We start from the raw sequence: 19,394 nt of genomic DNA, 5'->3' as shown, positions 1-19,394 counted from the left end.
GGATGTGGCCTAGTATTTCAACTGGATGTTTAGTTCAAATATGGCGCCTGTTTATGAAAGTAGCTCACTCAGCACCTACATTTACTTGGATGGTTTTTGCATGATATTGCCCAAGTATACGTATCCCTTTTTGTGGCACCACCAAGTTCTCTAAGAATGAACCTCCATGGAGAAAAAGATTATTAATGTGAAAAGACGCTTTCATAATCAGAGTCCAAGTTTTCTTTACTGTTTAGCTTTATGTGCGTTATGGCAAACTTGTATTTGATAAACTTTTATAAAAAAAAGTTGGCATAAGAACTTCAACACTGTAGTACCATTTGTGAACATTTGAACTTTGGAAACATACACACATAACTATTTTATAGGTATCTTGTTTGACAAATTGGTAAAAAAAAAAGAAGTTCTTTAAATTGAAAATCTTTATGTGTTTCATTTGCATAGATAGACTCAGCAAATCAGTCCTCAAAACCCCATAATCATTCATTTTTCAGGAACCTGTGTTACTATAAATATTTTACGATGCAAATGTTATTGCTCCTCTGCTGTGTATTTGAACCCAGGACCTCCATATCCTATCTTTGATCTTTTTATAAACTAAGCCAAGCAGACTGCCTTGTACTTTCCTGTATGAGAACAAACACAAATCTGTTGAACATCTCCGGCACCAAAGTGTTCAGAATCAAAAAAGATTTGATGCTTATCCACAGTAAATCTGCATGATTAGTCACCCTCCTGTTGTGCTCGTGTGAGATAAGGACTTATTTTTATTGTAATTCTCAATGTAGTTCTGTAGGGACAGAGATTATCACAAACAGATGTCGACATATTCTGTGATGTTGTTCACTACATTAGAAAACTGGAACTCTGTGTGACATGAAATCTATGCAAAATGTAAAAACTACAGTATGCCACACCCAATTCATCTATTTTAATGAATCACCTGTCTTCTTGAATGTGTTGAATTTATAGGTTCCATCTTTTCATGGCTTTAAAGCGCCAACAAAATGTAAAAGAGGCAGAAAATACGACTCTTTCCATTTTTCACAACAACCATTATTCCTCGCTCTTTTCATGCCAGCTTCAGAGGCACTCTCCCAGACCCTAAACCTCACTTATCAGCTATCTGTGTTGGATGGCACATCAGAGAGGAGACAGGTAGTAAACAACTGCTGAAAGGAGAGTTTCACTTCTTACTTCTCTTGTTCCCTCTCATTGTTGACCAACTTCTGTTTAGCCTCATCCATAACGGTTAAACTACCTCTATACCTATTGGTCTTTTGCTTAATGTGTGGGTATTTGTTTGTGTGGGTGTATGCACATGGAGTAATACATCATGATTTGTATGTATTTTATAACCCAGTGCTTTTTTGCATAGTCAACCATTTTAAAGCCCTACATGAATTTATATCAGCAGCTAAACTAGAACCTTATTCCAAAAAAGATGGGACACTGTGTGAAAAATAAATAAAACAGGATGTGATAATTTGATATTCTTTGCTGGCATATACTGAGTTGTAAACAGTACAAAGACAATATACATGCAATTTAAAAACTTGTAAAAATTGTAAATATATGCTAATTCTGAATTTGAAGGCAGCAACATGTTTTAAAAGTGAAATTTGTAAGAGCTGGCCACCTGACAAATTCATTTTCCAAACACATAGGGGGCAGCATTTCACCCGAGTAACTGCTTACTACTGCTAACTGTAACTGCCATTAGCGAGTAAGCTCAATTTACCATGCAGCTAGCAGTCATATTAGCTGACTCATTTCATGGACTGGGAGCTTGGCACACTGGGGGAGATTTGGTGTTGTTTACTGTCAACCTATCATCTTTTGAGGTACAAAGTGGTAAGGGACTAGCTGATTAGCATGCTAACTTCAATTGATATCTCTGTTAAACAAGTCTTTGACATAACGTCAAAACTGTAATTTCTTCACATTCTGTCGATAATTTTAGGTAATTTTAAAATGTTTCTTAAACTAAACTAAAATTCTTACATATTGCACCTTTAAACAAGTTGGGACAGGGGCAACAAAAGACTGTGAAACACCTGTTTGGAACATTCCACAGGTAAACAGGTTCATTGGTAACAGGTGATAGCATCATGCTTGGTTATGAAAGGAGCATCCACAAAAGGCTCTGTCATTCGATGGCAAGGATGGGGCGAGGTTCACCACTTTGTGAAACACATGATTGTATTAATGATATTACTACAAGGGCTAAGGACCACTTCACCAAACCATTGATGGTTCATTCCATTTTTATTTAAGTTTCACGCAGCGTGCCAACATTATTGAAATTGGGGTTGTAATGAAATTAGGTCACATTTGACATCCTTTCTATGACATGCTTTACATGTTAAACTGAGCTCCTTAACTAGGACAACACACACACACACACACACGCCATCATACTCATGAAACACACATGCATACACATGTGTGATGCTGATGACAAGTGTCAAGAAGTATTCAGAGTAACTGTGGGACTCCCATGGCTCTGGTCTGTTTAACACATTTTGACAGCAAAGGGATTTTCGTATAGCTGCAGGCAAGTGATGGAAGGTAAATGCTGCAGGAATAATGAACAATGTTAGCTTTGATTAAAATGTAAAATGTTAATTTCACTGCAGCTTCTAAAATGTCCACGCTAGTAAATCAGGACTCTAATATTACTTTGCCAAGTATGTCCAAGCTCTAGTTGGCCTGCTTGCTGTGCATAACCAGGACAGAATTAAAACATAAAAATCAAGGCCACCAACCTACATTTCCCACTGACCTACTGTCACAATACACAGCTAGGTCAACAAAATCAGAGAAAAACATGGAGGAGGAGGCCAGAGACGACTGAAAACAGTTTTGGAATGAGGCAAACCAAAGTTTTATTGACCATTTTCTGTTTGCATCGCGTGTGTACATTTGACTTGGAGCCATCAAGCTGCAAATGTTTGAAACAGGGATTATGTCCTGTTTGTTATCAACAGTGTAAGTGGGAGTTTTGTAGTAGCAGTTGAAACATTACGTTTTTTAAACAATGGATATTATTCAGTTATTTTCTGCTCATACTGTTCATACAGTCCTTGATTCTCTTGTGCTGTTTATTATAACTATGCCGATGTTGATAGATATGATAGCTTATAGACAGATCCTACATGTACTTGACATATGCACATATACACTTACAGATAATGAGGTGATCCACTTTTGGAGAGAGTTTTCCATTGTGAGCATCAGTTATGACAGAAAAAGACGAAAGGCATAGAAGCACAGAAGAAGAATATTAGAAAGGCATATGCATGACAACAATTTATTATTACAATACAGTGCATTGTGATAGTTCCTGTGATATCACAAGATAGGCATTAAGATATCACATCATGGCCGAATTACAAAGGCAGCACTGTGTAGATATTGCATGATAATGGCTGGTCTCTGATGAATTCAGTTCCAGCTTAGTTGTGGAAGAACAGTATAATATCATTGACCTCTGCGTAACGCCACAGTAGAATAAAGGTAATCTACAGCCGTCTCCATATCGGGGCTTTTTAAAGCCTGCCCAGCCTTCGGTGAAATGATGAGACTCATTTCATTTCACCATGAGCATGCATCAAATATCCGGCACTGTGTCTGATCACACTCTTATTTCCTCTCCAGCACAACAATTTAATGAATGGCTGGTTGATGCATGGCTGTGTTGAAAGTTTTGAAAAAATGGCAGTTTTCCAACACTTGTGGTATGAGACTGTAAAGGTATATGTAGAGACTTCTATGTTTGCCCAGCAGCATATAACAGACAGTATGTGTGAGTGAGTGAGTGAGTGAGTGAGTGAGTGAGTGAGTGAGTGAGTGAGTGAGGGGAGTAGAAATGCTGCCACAGCAGGCTACAGTGGAATAATTGGTACATCGGATATCAATGTTACGACGCAAAGCCAGAGAGAGGAAACTGAACATAGTAACAGCAGGAGTGGTTGCATAAAAGCCAGAGACACGGCTGACCACATAGATAAGTACACAGGGAAAGAAAGAGATCGGAGGAGGAGTAAAATCGGAAGAATATCAAGTAGTGGTGGATAAAAGGAGGGATGAGAGATACGTTTTTACATGTTTTCACCAGATTCATAAAACGAGGCTTATGATAAAGTAAAGACCTGGCAGCCTGGAAGGTAAAGAGAGGGAAAATAGTGAAGAGAAAGGTGGCAACCCTGATAGACTGAACCAAGGAGAAGAGGCACAAACAAGGGAGTGAAGAAAAAAAGTGGAGACAAGGAGGTGGAGAGGAAATAATGACAGACTTGGACCATGAACAGAGTCTGTCTGGTTTGCACACAGACGTAAAAGCACAGTGTGATTGAAGAAGAACAGGGCCATGAAGAGGGTGATGGTCATTCTCAAGGCAAATGCAGGAAATGACATGAAGATCTCTGCTCTTTTTCACCGCTGCTGTTTCCTGTCTTCCGTGTGTCTCTGTGTCTGACCCCAGCTCTCTCTTTCTCAGAGCGTAGTTTGATGATGCCCTCGGCAAGGTGCTAATGTTAAATCAGCATTATAAAGTCTGATGCTGGCATGAGGGAACAGAGGCATAAATTAAGGCTCATGGGTTCAGTGCGTTCACTCTAGGCCGGAATCTTTTCACTAGCCATCTGCTATCTGCTTGCACGTGTCTACTACAAGCGTTACCACTTCTCTTCTCAGCCGGCCTCTCCCGGTTTCCTTAAATCACATCCACCCACTGTATAAAGTTTTCCTTATCCTCTTCCCCTAGTGACTTCCATCCCTCTTTACCTCCAACCAGCCATCTATCAACCCCGCCCTCACCCCTCTTAATTTCCTCAGTGTAATAAAACCCAAGTCCTAATTGCAGCACAGCAAAGCCACAAAGAGATGCTATGAGGGCTGGGTTGGGATTTGATTAAGTTAAGTTGCTGAAAGCTTTTAACATAGAGAAAGAGAGAAAGACACACACATTGGAAGTAACATGTAAAAGGAAAGGGAGATTGGTGATGAAATATAGGAAAGATGGGGAGAAAGACACACATTGCTCTTCCTTGGGCCTATTGATGTCCAAGGAAGGAATAGCCATAGTTTTATTTAATGTTTGGGGTCACTGAGTCCTTTCCACCAGATCTTGTTTCCAGTAGTGATGATATACCTCTGGTATTTCTCTTTGATCCCTGTGTTACTGATCCTGTGAAAACCACCACCTCCAGAATAGGCAAAACATACCCACATCTAAATATTTCAACCACCATGTTTGTCTAAAGGTTCGATCCATTATATTAATCTTTCATGTGGTTTTGTTGGCCTGCCAGAATCTAGTAAGAGGTCATCATCCTCTTGGCTGTGCTCAGCATGGGCGCAAATATCCTGACCTCAACTGGGAACATTGTCAAAAGCAGCTCCTGAAGCCCTCCATGCAAAGGCAGTGTTCAGGGTAATGTAATGCAAAAGTAACATGTTACAGTAATAATTTACTTTAAGCAGTAACAGAGTAAGAGTGTGTTTCTAATGACAGTAATATATGCAATTATTATGTGCATTAATGTGTGACCATCCAAAATTAAGTGTTAATTCATGTTTTTTTAAAAAGTATTCACCAAAGTATTCAGCCCGTGCACCAAAAGAGAAAATATCCCACAAAGAAGAATTGTGTTTTCGAAATGGGAATATTCCCATTACTTTGAATTTATCAGAGAAAAGGATTGAAAGTGAGAAATAGCACTGTTCCCATCCCTGTGTCCAAGGCTATTAATATATTTAAAAAGGTCTAGACTATTCCAGTGTTCTCTATCATCATCACGCTATTGTAATATCAGTGGGCGATTTTAATACATAGCTGTATGAATGCATGAATGGGCCAGATCTGCACTTTGAAGGAAAGCCTTCACCTGGCTATATAATATAAGCCACATCGGGATTGGTAATAATCCCGTGGTGGCTTCTATGCTTTGATTATCCACCATATGAAACAATATTACTCTCTTCCATTTCATAACGCCTAGTCGTACTTTTTGGTTATTTTGCTGAGAGTAATGCAAAAGAAGTGTAATCAGTAACACATAACTCTACACAGACAGTAGCCTAATATTGTAATAAGTAACTTCTTACTTTTAACATTTTGGAAGTGACTTGCCCGACACTGTGCTGAGGGCAGTCCTGGGAGAGTCTGGAAGGTCTGATCTCATTGCTCTGATACAAGTTAATGTGAAAGTAAGATCCCAGTCACGTTCAATAGTTACATAATAGCACGGCACCAATGATGAACTATCCTAAAATGTCCACTGGATGTTTTACAGCTGTTGTGGTTGATGTATATTATTTTATGAACACAGGGGAACTCCAACGGCTGTCTGATAGGGTTGATTGTCCAGACTTTCAGAAAAGGATGCCTGTTGTTGAGTCAGATTTAATTATCAGGAAATGAGACTGCTATAAGCCACTCTGTAAACAGTGTATGCAGGACACTGAAAAGGATACTGGAGGGTTGGAAAGCCTGAAGCAGGAATTATACTTTCTGAGTCCAGCTGGGCCCCTGTGAGTAAAATTTCGTCATCAGAGAGTGTACTTGTATAGACTCTGTGCAGACACATCCAATTCGTTGTGACTGCTCAGACACTGCAGGAGAACCAACTGCACATGTGCTGCAAAAACCAAAAGAGATGCTGAATTTGAAGAAAGGCTGTGTGAAGACGTCTGTTGCTACCAGCATTTCTACAATTCGGCTCTTTTTCTTCTTGCAAGGATTTCGCCATTTTTGATTTGACTCGTAGCATGTGAGGAATATGTCTTCCTGTAGATGCTGACCTACTGTGCACGGGTGTGACATGTCCTCCAACCGTACTCCAGAAAGAAATATGAACAGAACCATTACGTGTCAATGGTGTCTTCAGCTGTCCGTGTACAGTGCGTGTCCGTTTGGAAGTCCAGGCCAGGATTCCCAAGCAACAATGCAGTATTTTAGCCCAGAGACCGTGGGTCAAGTTTACATCTTCATAGATTGTCAAAAAGCATGAATGCAAAAATGCATGTCGCTGTGTCTAAGGGGTTGTTCTTCCAAATCGGAGGCCATGCTTCTCTCTTGGAGAGAAGGTTTGCTTGTCCTGTTAAGGTGGGAGGGTCACCAGCTGTCCAGGGCGGAAGAGTTCAAGTAACATCTGAGAGCATCTGTTTGCATCAGCAAGTATGCTATTCTGCACCATGGTGAGGGAGTTGAGCCTGAAGGTGAGGCTTGTGATTAGCCAGTCAGTTCTCGTTGCAGTCCACACCTGTGATCATTGGCCCGCCTACTCTCTTAGAACAGATATGTAGCCGTGCAATTTTGGAAGACCTCTGAACTACTTCTCAAATGTGAGGACACTGAGGTAAGGTGGTTTGGGTATTTGGTGTGAATACCTGTCATGTGCACTGCAATGGAGACAATCAGGGCAAGACCCTCAGGAAAACATCTTAGGATCTCATAGTCAGTTGCCTGGAGAAAAATGCAAACGTCTGCCATGTTCGTGCCAACACAACCCTGAACAGCACTAGTGGCTAGCAAATTTATGAATGGATGGATACATGTCTTATTTTAAAGGTCTTAAAGGACTAAAAAGGGGTAAAGAAGGGATGCTTGAAGCTGTTAGTTTTCCAATAAAGCTACGGTTTTCTTCAGTTTCCTTTTACTTATGTAATGACAGGACGTAGACTGTTTGTATTAGTCAGTCATGGGCACCCATTTCCCCCTTCTTATGCTATTTTCTTGTACTGTTTTCAAAATCCCTATCGCTATGTGAAACAACAACAACCTCCAAACTAGCAAGGCAAGTTACACTAATATAACCTGGTCGCTACCGTCATGAACGTCTTTTGCAGGGATTTAGTTATTTTAATGCCAGGACTCGCTTCATCACACACAAATCAAGTTTTCCCTGACACTATTTTGAAGAGCCACCACTGCTGCATCCTGGGTTTAGCACTGCCTAAGACGACTGTGATCGGTTTGAAGACATACGAACAAGCCAGAGCGATATCCCCGTATACCAGAATGAGGATTGGTGCTGCCAGACCTTTCTCCAGCACTGACAGAGTGCCGTGGAGATAGGTCTGGCTATGTGAGACCACCTTTCAATAACTTGAATTGGCATTCTGTGGTTTAAATGACCTCCTGTCTCATATTAGATATTCTTATGCTGCCTCGTCAAACAGGTCAGTGTTATAGGTTATCAGAAAGGAATCAAATGCAAGACACTAAGACAGGCAGGAAGACGTAACAAATCCAAATCCATGATAACACAACACATGAGGATGAATTCTACAAAATAAAACAAAACATCTAAACTGAAAACCAAAACCATGACGGTTAGCTTTATATACTTACCTTATAATGGTAATGTCAGTTTAGGGTTGCTAAATCATACTTTTGGATTTGATAATTTGGTGTATGTCATGCTGTTTTTCGTACAACTGACAGTTTCAATCATAATCTACTAGTGCACGTAATATTTTTGGATTTCAATTAAAAAAATTGTGCAAAAGTGATTTGTTTGACAACTTATAGCAAGTTCTGGCAATAGACTCCAGTGTACAAGTTTAAGCAAGTCTGTGTATTATCAAATGTGATGTAGAAAATCAACCTGAAAACAATACACTGACTTTCTAAATGTATTGATTGGATCTGCTGCCTTATGCCTTGGTTCAAGGAGAAATACTAACTATATTTTTACAACCCATTTTAGCAGTTTGAGGCACTTGAACTTGTCCAGTTGACGAGAACTGTTGAATAAATAGATGTAGACAAACACATTTCAAGCCTTAAATATATTACTTTCATTTGACCAGCACCTTTTCTGCCAGTGAAAAGCTAAATGTCCCGGAGAAAATGACACTCTGATTTCATTATCAGCCCAGGCTAAGTGCAAACATCTCTTGCCAGACCACTGGGTTTACCTGAAATTGCTACATAATTCACATACACACACAAACACAAGAAAGAAAGTGACAGCTGTGGTGTTTCACTCCAACAGGCCACAGCGGCTACATTATGTGATTATGCTCTTTTATAGCGTATGCACTGTCTGCCTCATTCCAACAAAAGATTTGCTCGCTCCATCTGTGAGTGTGCCTGCATCTTTGTGAGTGTGAGGAATGAGAATAAGTCCTCTCTCTTTCTGTCGGCCCTCATATGTCTTTGCCCGCATTTGGCGAGCTCTGTTAGCTCACCGCAACAAACAGGTGTCAGCACCTAGATAAACATCTGAGAAACTCTCTCTTTACTCCGGTCGTCGTTCTGACAGGTCCATCAGCATCCCACCCGTTTGTGCTTTCTCTGTCTCTGTCTGCTTATCTGTCTGTCGATATTGGGGATGACAGTAAACAGAACGAAGTGCAGTGAAACAGAAACATTACGTATGCTAGAATGTAGGTCAGCATTTTCACTTGGTGTTTTGGTACATTTTGTCTTATTTCGACGGCTCGAACTCACAGCGCTTTTATGCACCTGCGAAAGTGCCTCAGCTTTGTTAAGATGAGTGTGAGATGTCGGTGTTGTTGTTCTTCCGTGGGGTTATCGTCACCGATTGTTCTGCTCACTCTATCATCCGTGACGCAGGTTTTGTGCTTGCCTTTTATTTCTGAAGCAGTGTCACATTGAAAATGGATCAGGGTTTCATGGTGGTGTAGCGTTTGTCAAAGTCTCGCCTGCATGTAGAATCACAGAAGCGAGAAGGGAGGCAGGGGGGAGAAAAAGTTATTTTTACTCTCCTCCCTCCCATTGCCACCCTCCGCTCCTGTGCGCCCCATGCACAAACATTTTGGGAAAGCTGCTCTCTCTCTCGCTCTCTCTCTCTCTCTCTCTCTCTCTCTGTGTATGCACAATTTTGTGTGTGTGTGTGTGTGTGGTGTTTGTATGAAAGATTGATGTTGGCCTAAGTACCTGCCAAGCTGCATCAGGCCAGGCACACACTGAGGGAGGGAGAGAGGGGGAGAGAAAGAGGGAGGGAGGGGGAGTGAGAGAAGGAGCAGATGCCACAGATAGAGATGCCTATCAATAATGCAACCTCCACTGAGCTCACTATGGAGGGAGGGCAAGATGGGAAGGAACGAAAGAAACTGAGGGGGGGAGAGGGTAACTCGAAAACAGTTTGATTGTAAGACATAGATGTGGGTTCAGAGGAGCCAGAGAAGAGAAAGGGGAAGGGAACAAAGAGACAAAATAAAGAGTGAATTGTGCAGAGGAATAGATCGTGACACGACAACGAAAAGCTAAAAAGAGCAAAGGCAGAGATATAGATATGTGAGAGAAAGTTTTTTAAAAAGTTTTAGAGAAAAAGAGGAAGAAATAAAGGAGAAACAAGGATGGAAATAGATGAATGGAGGCAAGACAAAGAAGAAATGAACAGATTTCTTCCATCAAGTCAAAGTTAAATGCAACACATGCAGAGTTGAAAAGAAATTCTGCCATCTCATTTTAAATGCAAAGTTTTCTTCTTATAACGTAATGAGAGCGATTTATCCTTATAATGAAACAGTTTGACATGATGATGACGGGGAGACTTTATCCATTTTTATAAGGCGAACAGAATCTCAGAAACTACACTGAAGGAAAAATGCAACATTATGACACATTCCTTGAAAAGCAAAAGGTAAGAATAGCTCTAAAGAGAAGCTGATTCATTCATTCAAATGTTCACCTTGAGACATTTTCTGCAGTAGCAGCAGTAACACAGCATTTCTCTTTATATTTGATTACTCTTTCTGATATGGATTATGGATATTCATTTTTGGAAATACACTATACGATCTTTTGAAGAGAAAAATATGAAGATGGATAACAACTCTGGCAGGCTCATGCTGATGAAAAGACTCCAATAAGTCACTGCACTCTGCCAAGAAATAAACTGGCTCTTAACTACCTGTAAAACCACAAAATGCCTGATTGATTTTTTGTATGGATAAACAAACAAGATGTAACATATTAATAAGTGAGATTTAGAGGTGCTGGTAGGCATATTTTGTTGTTGTTGTGGCAGATTTCAGTCTTTGTGCTAAGCTAAACTAACCGTCTGCAGATCCATACTTGTTGTACAGACACGAGAGTGATATCAATCTTCTTATCTGTCTCTCAACAAGAACTTGTCAGGAATAAAGTTAATTCTATTTTACTTGACAAGGCAGTTCGAAATGGATTTTTCAAGCTAAGCATCGAAAAACTGTCCAAGATCGGACATACAGTGTAGTTGTATCTGCTTAGGAGAAATATTAGATTGATTTGTTGTTATTGCTTTCTTGTTATAATGAGAAAACATACAATGTAATGTGTTTTTCATTTGAACAAAAAAGAGTTTTCTTATGATGGGGAAAAGAGTTTTTATTTTTCCCATAATATGCCTCACTGATGATATTTTAACCTGCCACAAAAGGAAAAAGTTTAAATAACGAGACTGATAAAGGCTGAATTCCATTTAGCTGATTCAGTCCTGGTGCATGCCGGCTAACTGCTCTCTGATGGCTTATTGGGAAACTTCAACAGAACGGCGTCATCATTAATGTTGAAAGTAACAACTGTGCTTTTCCTACTATTTTAAAATGGCTGCAGTGAAAAAGGCCCATGAGATACACTGATGTGACTTGATTTACTCTCTGTGTAGTTAACTTTAGCAGCACCATCTATTATCTATCTGTTATCAGTCTTTGGCACATGCAGGCTAGGGCTGGGAAATATATTGATATTGTAACGTTACCATGATACGAGACCAAATATACAATTCATCTTAAATTTTAGATATCTTTATATCCTGATATGGCATAAGTGTTGTCTAGCCTCAGAATTTGTGATATTATTTTAAGGCCATATCTCTCTTAAGTCAATTAACCAGTCTTCGACTTAACTCATGAAACCACAGACCAGGCAATTACTGTAAAAATAAACCAACAAAACAAAACTTCATCTCGCCAGAAATACTCTCTCTATGTTTGTCATATGCCCCGCCCTTCACCGCTATAGTGATCTCATTGTCAAGTGAAGAGTGGGTGCTAAGAGACAAGCAGGGATGACATAATGTCCCCACTGTAACTACCACACCACACAGGTCAAACAAGGCTGTGTGTGTGTGTGTGTGTGTGTGTGTGTGTGTGTGTGTGTGTGTGTGTGTGTGTGTGTGTGTGTGTGAGAGAGAGAGAGGGAGCATACATGGTCCGTTAGTTGTAAACAAATATTTCCTCCAGAGAGTTCCTATTTTGTTAATGGGGGAGGGGAATTATTTAGTTTTGTGTGTGTGTGTGTGTGTGTGTGTGTGTGTGTGTGTGTGTGTCATTTTTCATCTGATCATTGTTCACATGTGAATAAGTAAGTATGTCAGTATGTCTGCAGGTCAGTGTGTATTGTTGGGAGGACATTAGCTCTGAGTGCTGCTCCTGTTTATGTGCCTAATGAAGAATTTAACATGTCCCTGTTTGTCACCACTGCTCCCCTTCTTTTTCCCATCAATACTACTGTCTTGAATTGAACCTTGAATTGAATAAAAAATACGGCCGTGTGTGTGCTTCAAACTCCGACCACCATCTGTCACCGTATTCAGTTTCTGTCTGTAACAGCTACTTTTGATGCAAATTGAACCAAATGAGCTGCAGCGCATCACTTCAGTCTGACTGTTTTCTGATTGGGCTCAAAGGTGTCATCACAACAAATTTCTCACACACTGACTCGTGCTGATTAGGAAATTTGACAAGGGGTAGGTGTTGCACTGCAGTGTTGGTAACGATAATAAAGAAGAGGATGAAAAGGATGGCGAGGTTGCCAGGTCAGTGGAGGCCATGATCCAGATTGCAGGTGCTTGGTCCATCTCAAACTCCAGAGACTGTCTGTGAAAGTGTTGAGAATATGAATGATGCTCTCAGTCAAGACCTTCTAACTTTATATAAGGTCAAAAAAATAGGAATAGGCCTCGTCAAACTGACGTGTACTCGATAACATTACAGACTTTAATTTAATGCTAGAGTGGCTTGCAATGACCGCCATAAATAAATAATATGCGTGCCTAGTAATGCATCACAAAGAGGCGCTGGAGAAAAAAATATAAGCCAAGATGACAGGTGAAATATACTTTTCTCGCTTTTTTAAAATATTTTACCATGACAGGAGCTACATCAGGTGTAGTTGAGGAGAAGGAGAAGCAGCTACAGACTCCTGTGTCAGTGGGTTCTTCTGTTGTTTCCCTGTCGTCCTGTGTTGTACACGTACAGACTGTTTTCTGGCAGCATCCTGCACTCTCCGCAACCTGTCTCCTTCTACATCCTCCCTTTCTTCTGTAATCACCCCGCTGCTATCCTCTCTTGACTTCCCCTCCCTCTCTCTCTGTCTCTGTCCACCTCGCCACATGTTTCTGTTTATCCTCGCCCCTCGTTAGCATCCCTCTGCACCTCCTCTCCAGCTTCCTGTTGTGTGTCTTTTTTTTTTTGTTGCTGCATTTAAGCCGCTCACCCTCAGCCGTTGTATCTGTTGTAATTGAAATCGAGCACAGCTGTAAAATAAGCTTAAACTGATAATCACCAACATTACACGCAGCCACTTAAAGGGGGGAGCAGTGGATGAAAGGACAGCTGCGAGACAGTACAAGTGCCATAAAAAGACAGAAATAAAAGTAGAGCCACGTTTCTTTTTTCTTTCTCTCATCTATTTTTTTTTCTTTGTTCCAGACTCTCTTTTCTCTTCCTTTCATGTGCTTACAACAATATGTGAAGGGTTTCATTCCAAGATACCATTTCCATTTGGAGGGAAAATTTATTCCAAGACTCTTTATTACCACTCGGTCGCTGGTTCTGCTGGCACAGTCTTTTTCTCTCATGTTGTTTCAGTGATGGACACCCTGCAGTGGACTTCTCTTCCTGTGACACTGACAGCACTTCATATTTGTGCTGCCTAAGCGCATGTTGTCTGTCCACGCTGCTTGTGTTAAACGTGCACACACCGGTCACATACAGCAGCAATATTTGCATGTTACACTCTGACTCGTAATCCAGCGCACATAAACAGAGCTGACTGCTCTCTTTCTTCTCCTGTGTTGCTATGACGCTCCCTCTCTCTGTTCCCTGGGCTCCGCGGCTCCTGAGGGACTCCCACATGTTGTTGTCTCCTCCAGCTCCTAACTCTCTTTCTCCTTCTGTTCCCTTTCCTCACTCCTCCCCGTTTCTTTGTTTGCCACTTGCAACAGCAGTATGTCGTTCTTTTCTCTTTCTCCATCTTCGCCTGTCTTACATGTTACAGTTGCTGACAGGCAGTTTCTTTCAATAGAAATCTCTCAAGCCACATTATTTATGTCTCTCTCTTTGTGTCTCAGTCTGTCTCCTCAGGGTTGCTTTTGAAAGAGCTGTGGAAAACAGTGAGCCTTTTAACCAAAGAGTGGATAGTTGGAGATTGTACAGAGAGAAGGCACCCATTAACACGCTGAAACATGATATCATGTTCTTATTATTGAGTTACGCTTCACTAAACTCAATCCAGTATTCCGTTTCAGTGTATGTATGTGAGTATCTGTACGTGTCTGTACGTGTATTCAGAGGCCTATCCATGTTAGTGTGTATCTCATGGGTTTTTTTTTCTCATTTCACTTGCAAATAGCAGAAACAGAGGGCTGCAGTAACTGATTGATAACATAACTGCTGAGTCCTCCTGGTGCTGCTGACACGGTGTGTTTCTCGGAGCATAACAGTTAACCTGTGTTGCACGGTCGCTGCCACTCATTTTTATTAGGATATGAGTGCCATAAACAGAGAAGCTTCCTCATATTGAGTTTTTTTGTTTGGTCTATTCTCAGTCTCTTAAAATTCAGCTTTAATTCATTGCACCCTCCGCTGCTTTGATTTAGAAATGTATGTGGATCGATAAGGACCTGAGAGTCTTCCGTGAATTCACCTGCTCAGCCATAATTCTGATATATTAGAGGTATTAATATTATAAAAAAGCACTACAAAAATTACCTAACAAAGTTCTCCAGACGGGTTCATTTTTATTCCTAGAAATAATTCTCCACCGCTTCCTTCAGGCCTTTCTAAAGTGCTGATTCTGAGTCACACTTATCTCCAAGAGTAATCCTTAATTAGAATTCAAGCTGACTGACAGAACTGACCTTGGATCAGCCTGCGCCTTGGATGATGGCAGCCGTCAGCGGCTCTCTTTAATTGGCTGGCAGATCTGAGATCAGTTTTGTAAACGCTGCTGATTTCGAAGGAGCACTCTGCAGAGAGAGGCAACATGAACACTGTGGTGCATTGGGACGGACAGAGAGAGGGGCGGGCAGTTCATGCAGCGGTTGATTAAATCAAATGATTTGTGATGAGACATGATATCTCATCAGATGTACAAGCACCGCAGCTCGTGTAGTAATAACCTACTATGTTACTGTTGCTGTTTTACACAGCAGCTCTTGGAGGATTCTCAGTCTTCCTGATCCATATCGACATGTCAGTCTTGTCTATGTGACACTGTATAAGCTGTGGCAGAGGGTGCCAACAACAATTGACTCATCCAGTTATCTACTCAACATGCCTGGACTGACACCTGTAAATACATGTGAAGCACAACAAGACCTGCAGTAGACCAACACTTGCTCAGCATTTATTCACATTTCGGAAATGTATCAAATATAAGATTATACTCTATGATATGGAATCATTTTTTTCACTTAACATATTGCCTACAGGCCAGTAGTGCTTTCTAATTTTAAAGAAGTATAAGAAGTAGATTTAATTCAGTGTTTTTTTGCTCAGAGTTAGAAGAGACCATTGATGCCACAGCCCCCTTTAATTCACTTAAGTCTAATCCAATATCAAACTTGATAACCCTGTATCACTAAATTTTAAACCCCCCATAACTGCTTAATCATAATTGAAACTCACCAGTTCTAGGATCAAATTGACCTCACTCATATAACCAACCAACCGAAATACACCTGACTTTTTTTCATCGAGATCCATGCATTATTCCCTGAGATATTAACAAAAGTATAAAAAAAAATATATGCCTCCACACCTATCTCTATCTAATGTTAAAGAAAGTGAGAAAGAAAGCCCTGGATCCGTTCCTTTATCTGGATCTATTCTGGGACCCACACTCCATCCAAGTTTCGTGGGAATCCATTCAGTACTTTTCGTGTACGTAATCCTGCTGCCAAACCAACCAACACACACATGTATAGGGTTGAAAACTTAACCTCCTTGGTGGAGGTAATAAATCTAAGCTTTAGAAGTGCTGGTAGGGGGATTTTATATTGGACAGAGCCAGGCTAGCTGTTTCTGCTTCCAGTCATTATGTTAAGCTAAGCTAATAGCCTAATGTCTGTTGCTGCTAACACTGAAGGAAAGAATCAAATAAGAGATTTTTTCCAAAATGTCAAACTAATGAAGCTCGAGCGAAGGTTCAGAGAGGAAGTCCTTACTTTATTTGTCATACCATTCTTTCATTCACTCCTCTCACTCATGCTCACTCATAATTGCCAGTCATTATCCGGGGCCGTCAACTGATATCAGCTGCTCACATCAGCCTGGCACATCTGTCCAATAGCACAGCGACACACCTTTACTGTTAGCCTATCATCTCGCTGCTGTCTTTTTAAATACGATTGTCTCCTGCCTTTAGTTTGTTCATGCTGCTGTTTTGCACACGCCCTCCACCTCCCCATCACCGCCCAGTCTTCGCAGATTCACCAGCTTCATCAGCTTCATCGTTTCATCAGCCTATCTGTCTCAGAAGTGACATCAAACACCATCACCACCACCACCACCAGTGTCTAGACTCCATGGGGGCATTCTTCTTGCTGCTGCTGCTCAAGGCAGACGCCCTTCAATCACAAAATCTCCCTGTAGAGTCTGAGTGCGAAAGACTTTCTGACAAGACTTGTTATCACATATCATCTGCTGTGATAAACATTTTCTCTTTACTTCATTCACTAGTCTCTCCTGATTTAACTACTCAAAACAAGCATGAAGTAGGGCTGAAAATTAGACATTACGTATTTTTTAAAAGTGTATTTTGTTGTTGATTTGCAGGGGGGGGGCTGAACAACATCCACAATATTGATTTTTTTTTACTTATCCTGGTCTGGCCCTATAACCCCTTTTGATTTATTTGTTTGGTTTAAAGATGCACCAAAAATCAGAGACACCAATAAGTTGAGATCCTGGGCATCTAAAATTATCCTTAGCTGTCTACTAAATGTCTTTTGATATGTGTGAGACAGTTTTTAAAATCCTCCTTCATTAATTTCTTTTTAATTTTAGCATATCAGAGCTCTGGTCTGATTGATTTGACAGATTAACACTAATGTAATATGGCTGACAAATGAGGTCTTGTTGACATGCTTCTAAATACAGCGCGGTGGAGCTGAGAGCTGAAGTGAAGCCTCGAGCATTAATTATGCTTTTTGTTCATCAATGTTGTTGTCACACTTACACAGCTACGCATGTTCAGAAGAAGAAGAAATAGGTGTTTTTGTCACAAAGACGATGAAGGTTATAAGCTTTGCTCGATGGCACAGCAGGTTGAGAACTGTGCTCCTTGTTTACATAACCTGCTCACATTTTCCTTTCAGGACTCAAACTGGAAACTGTCTGTGAACGTTAATGTTCCATGTCTTAATGTTTTGAAGAAAAGCAGACAGGAGGCTGCTTTAACAGCTCTGGTGTGTGGAGGCCCTGTTTAAAAGAACTGTCTGTGTTTAGATAAACCCAATCCATCCAGCCCAGAAAATAAGAGAGATACAGGAGTGCAGTGCTCAACCGTGTTGGGGTGGTGACAGATCAATTAGCACCTGTCACTGTCTCTCTTTCCATCTCTCAGTCGTCATTTCCACACTTGTTTCTCTATTATATTTTTCTGTTTCTCCCTCCCTCTCTGTCTGTGCTCCAAGAGCACTACAATGATACGCAATTAACCCCAATTTCCTCTCCTGCTACTTCATTTCTCTCTGTCTGCTCTTCTTCCCGTTTTGCTCATGCTGCTCCCTTACACTCTATATGACTGCTTGTTTAACAATTATTTCCTTCTTCTTTTTCCTTTTTGTTTTCCATTCTTTCTTCTCTTCCTCCACCCAGGTTGATCTAGAGTCTCTGGACCCTCGTGGGCGGACTCCTCTCCACCTGGCCGTCACGCTGGGCCACCTGGACTGTGCCAGGGTCCTGCTGCAGCAAGGAGCTGACGTTAGCAAGGAGAACCGCAACGGATGGACCGGTGCGTGAGTGTGTGTTTGTGCATGTGTGTGTTTGTGGAGGAAACCGAGTCTAGTTGTCTGGTAGCCTGTGCAATCTGCAGTATACATAATGCATTATCAGATGGTGTGTTGGGGGTTGGGGTGTTTCAAAGTAAAAATGCTACATGCAGCATTTTATACAATAATGTGTCAAAATAATTATGACTTTGCAGTGTAATTAAAGGAAACAGTGAGACCACGGTGGAGACAATTGGCAGTCAGTCTCTCACCAGTGGTTTCCTATGAACACTTTTGCCTCCTTTGGAGGATAAAAATATTATGTATCTATACTCCAAACAGTATCATTGTAAATAAACATGGAAGCTTATCTCTAATTAGTAGTAAAACTGTGCCACCCTCCCTTAATGTGCCAAACAGAAATACAAGAGATTTCACACAGTCTGCTTACTGTTATTTTTTAATATAAAGTGAATCCCATTATGTCTTAAAATACATGTGGGATTTATTTATGGGCAACACTAATTAATTTGTATGAATAATACACTCATAAAAATATAGTTACCAAAGAATAAATCAAAAACTAACTGCTAATTGATAAATAAGTAGTAACAAGTGGCTGGTAACTACAGGCATTTGGGTTATGTCCATCTCTATTATAGAGGGGTGCCATTTATTGAAGGTGTGATTTGTAAGAAATGGCCAGAATTTTAAGCTATAGCTGCAAACGGCTAACTGCTGCTCACTATTCTCTTTGCTGTAGCTATCTGGTTGTAGTGACTAGCTGCTCAGTTAGTGGTGGAGCTAAGTGGCCCCAGTAGTCGACTGGAGATTGAATTTTTTTTTGTTTGGTAAGGAAAATAGGTGTAAAACATATTTCCTTTCTTCCTATTTATTTTGTTTACTTGTTAGACTAAGTAGCAAACTATTAGGAGACAGGACAGGCCGGGGCTAGCTGGTTAGCATGCTAACTTCAGCAGACATATCTCCGATCCACACATATATAGATATAGAGGTCTTTGACAAAACACTACTGTTTCATCACACTCTGTTGATGATATCACATATACTTTGTAAAGTTTTAAACTACAATTCTGGCCATATCTTACATATTGCCCCTTTAAACTGCTACTTTTAGCTCCTTTGATATCAAGTTCGCCAAGTGGTTTCAGTCTGATCACGAAGACGGTGAAAAATAATCTTCTTGTCTCATTC

At 40.6% G+C, this 19,394-nt stretch overlaps 1 protein-coding gene across 1 annotated transcript in view; it reads left to right on the top strand.

The window, feature by feature from the left end:
- ankrd13b (ankyrin repeat domain 13B) overlaps window positions 1-19,394 on the top strand; it is a 46,212-nt gene that overhangs the window by 2,267 nt on the left and 24,551 nt on the right. Inside the window, exon 2 of the mRNA XM_073491075.1 lies at window positions 18,067-18,202. Within this exon, the coding sequence (XP_073347176.1) occupies window positions 18,067-18,202 (136 nt within the window). The remainder of the gene's footprint in view (window positions 1-18,066; window positions 18,203-19,394) is intronic.

Source organism: Pagrus major, chromosome 2 (assembly GCF_040436345.1).
Source record: "Pagrus major chromosome 2, Pma_NU_1.0".
Classification (NCBI taxonomy): Eukaryota; Metazoa; Chordata; class Actinopteri; order Spariformes; family Sparidae; genus Pagrus; species Pagrus major.
The sequence above is the reverse complement of the archived record's forward strand: the minus strand, read 5'-3'. Positions and strand labels throughout refer to the sequence as shown.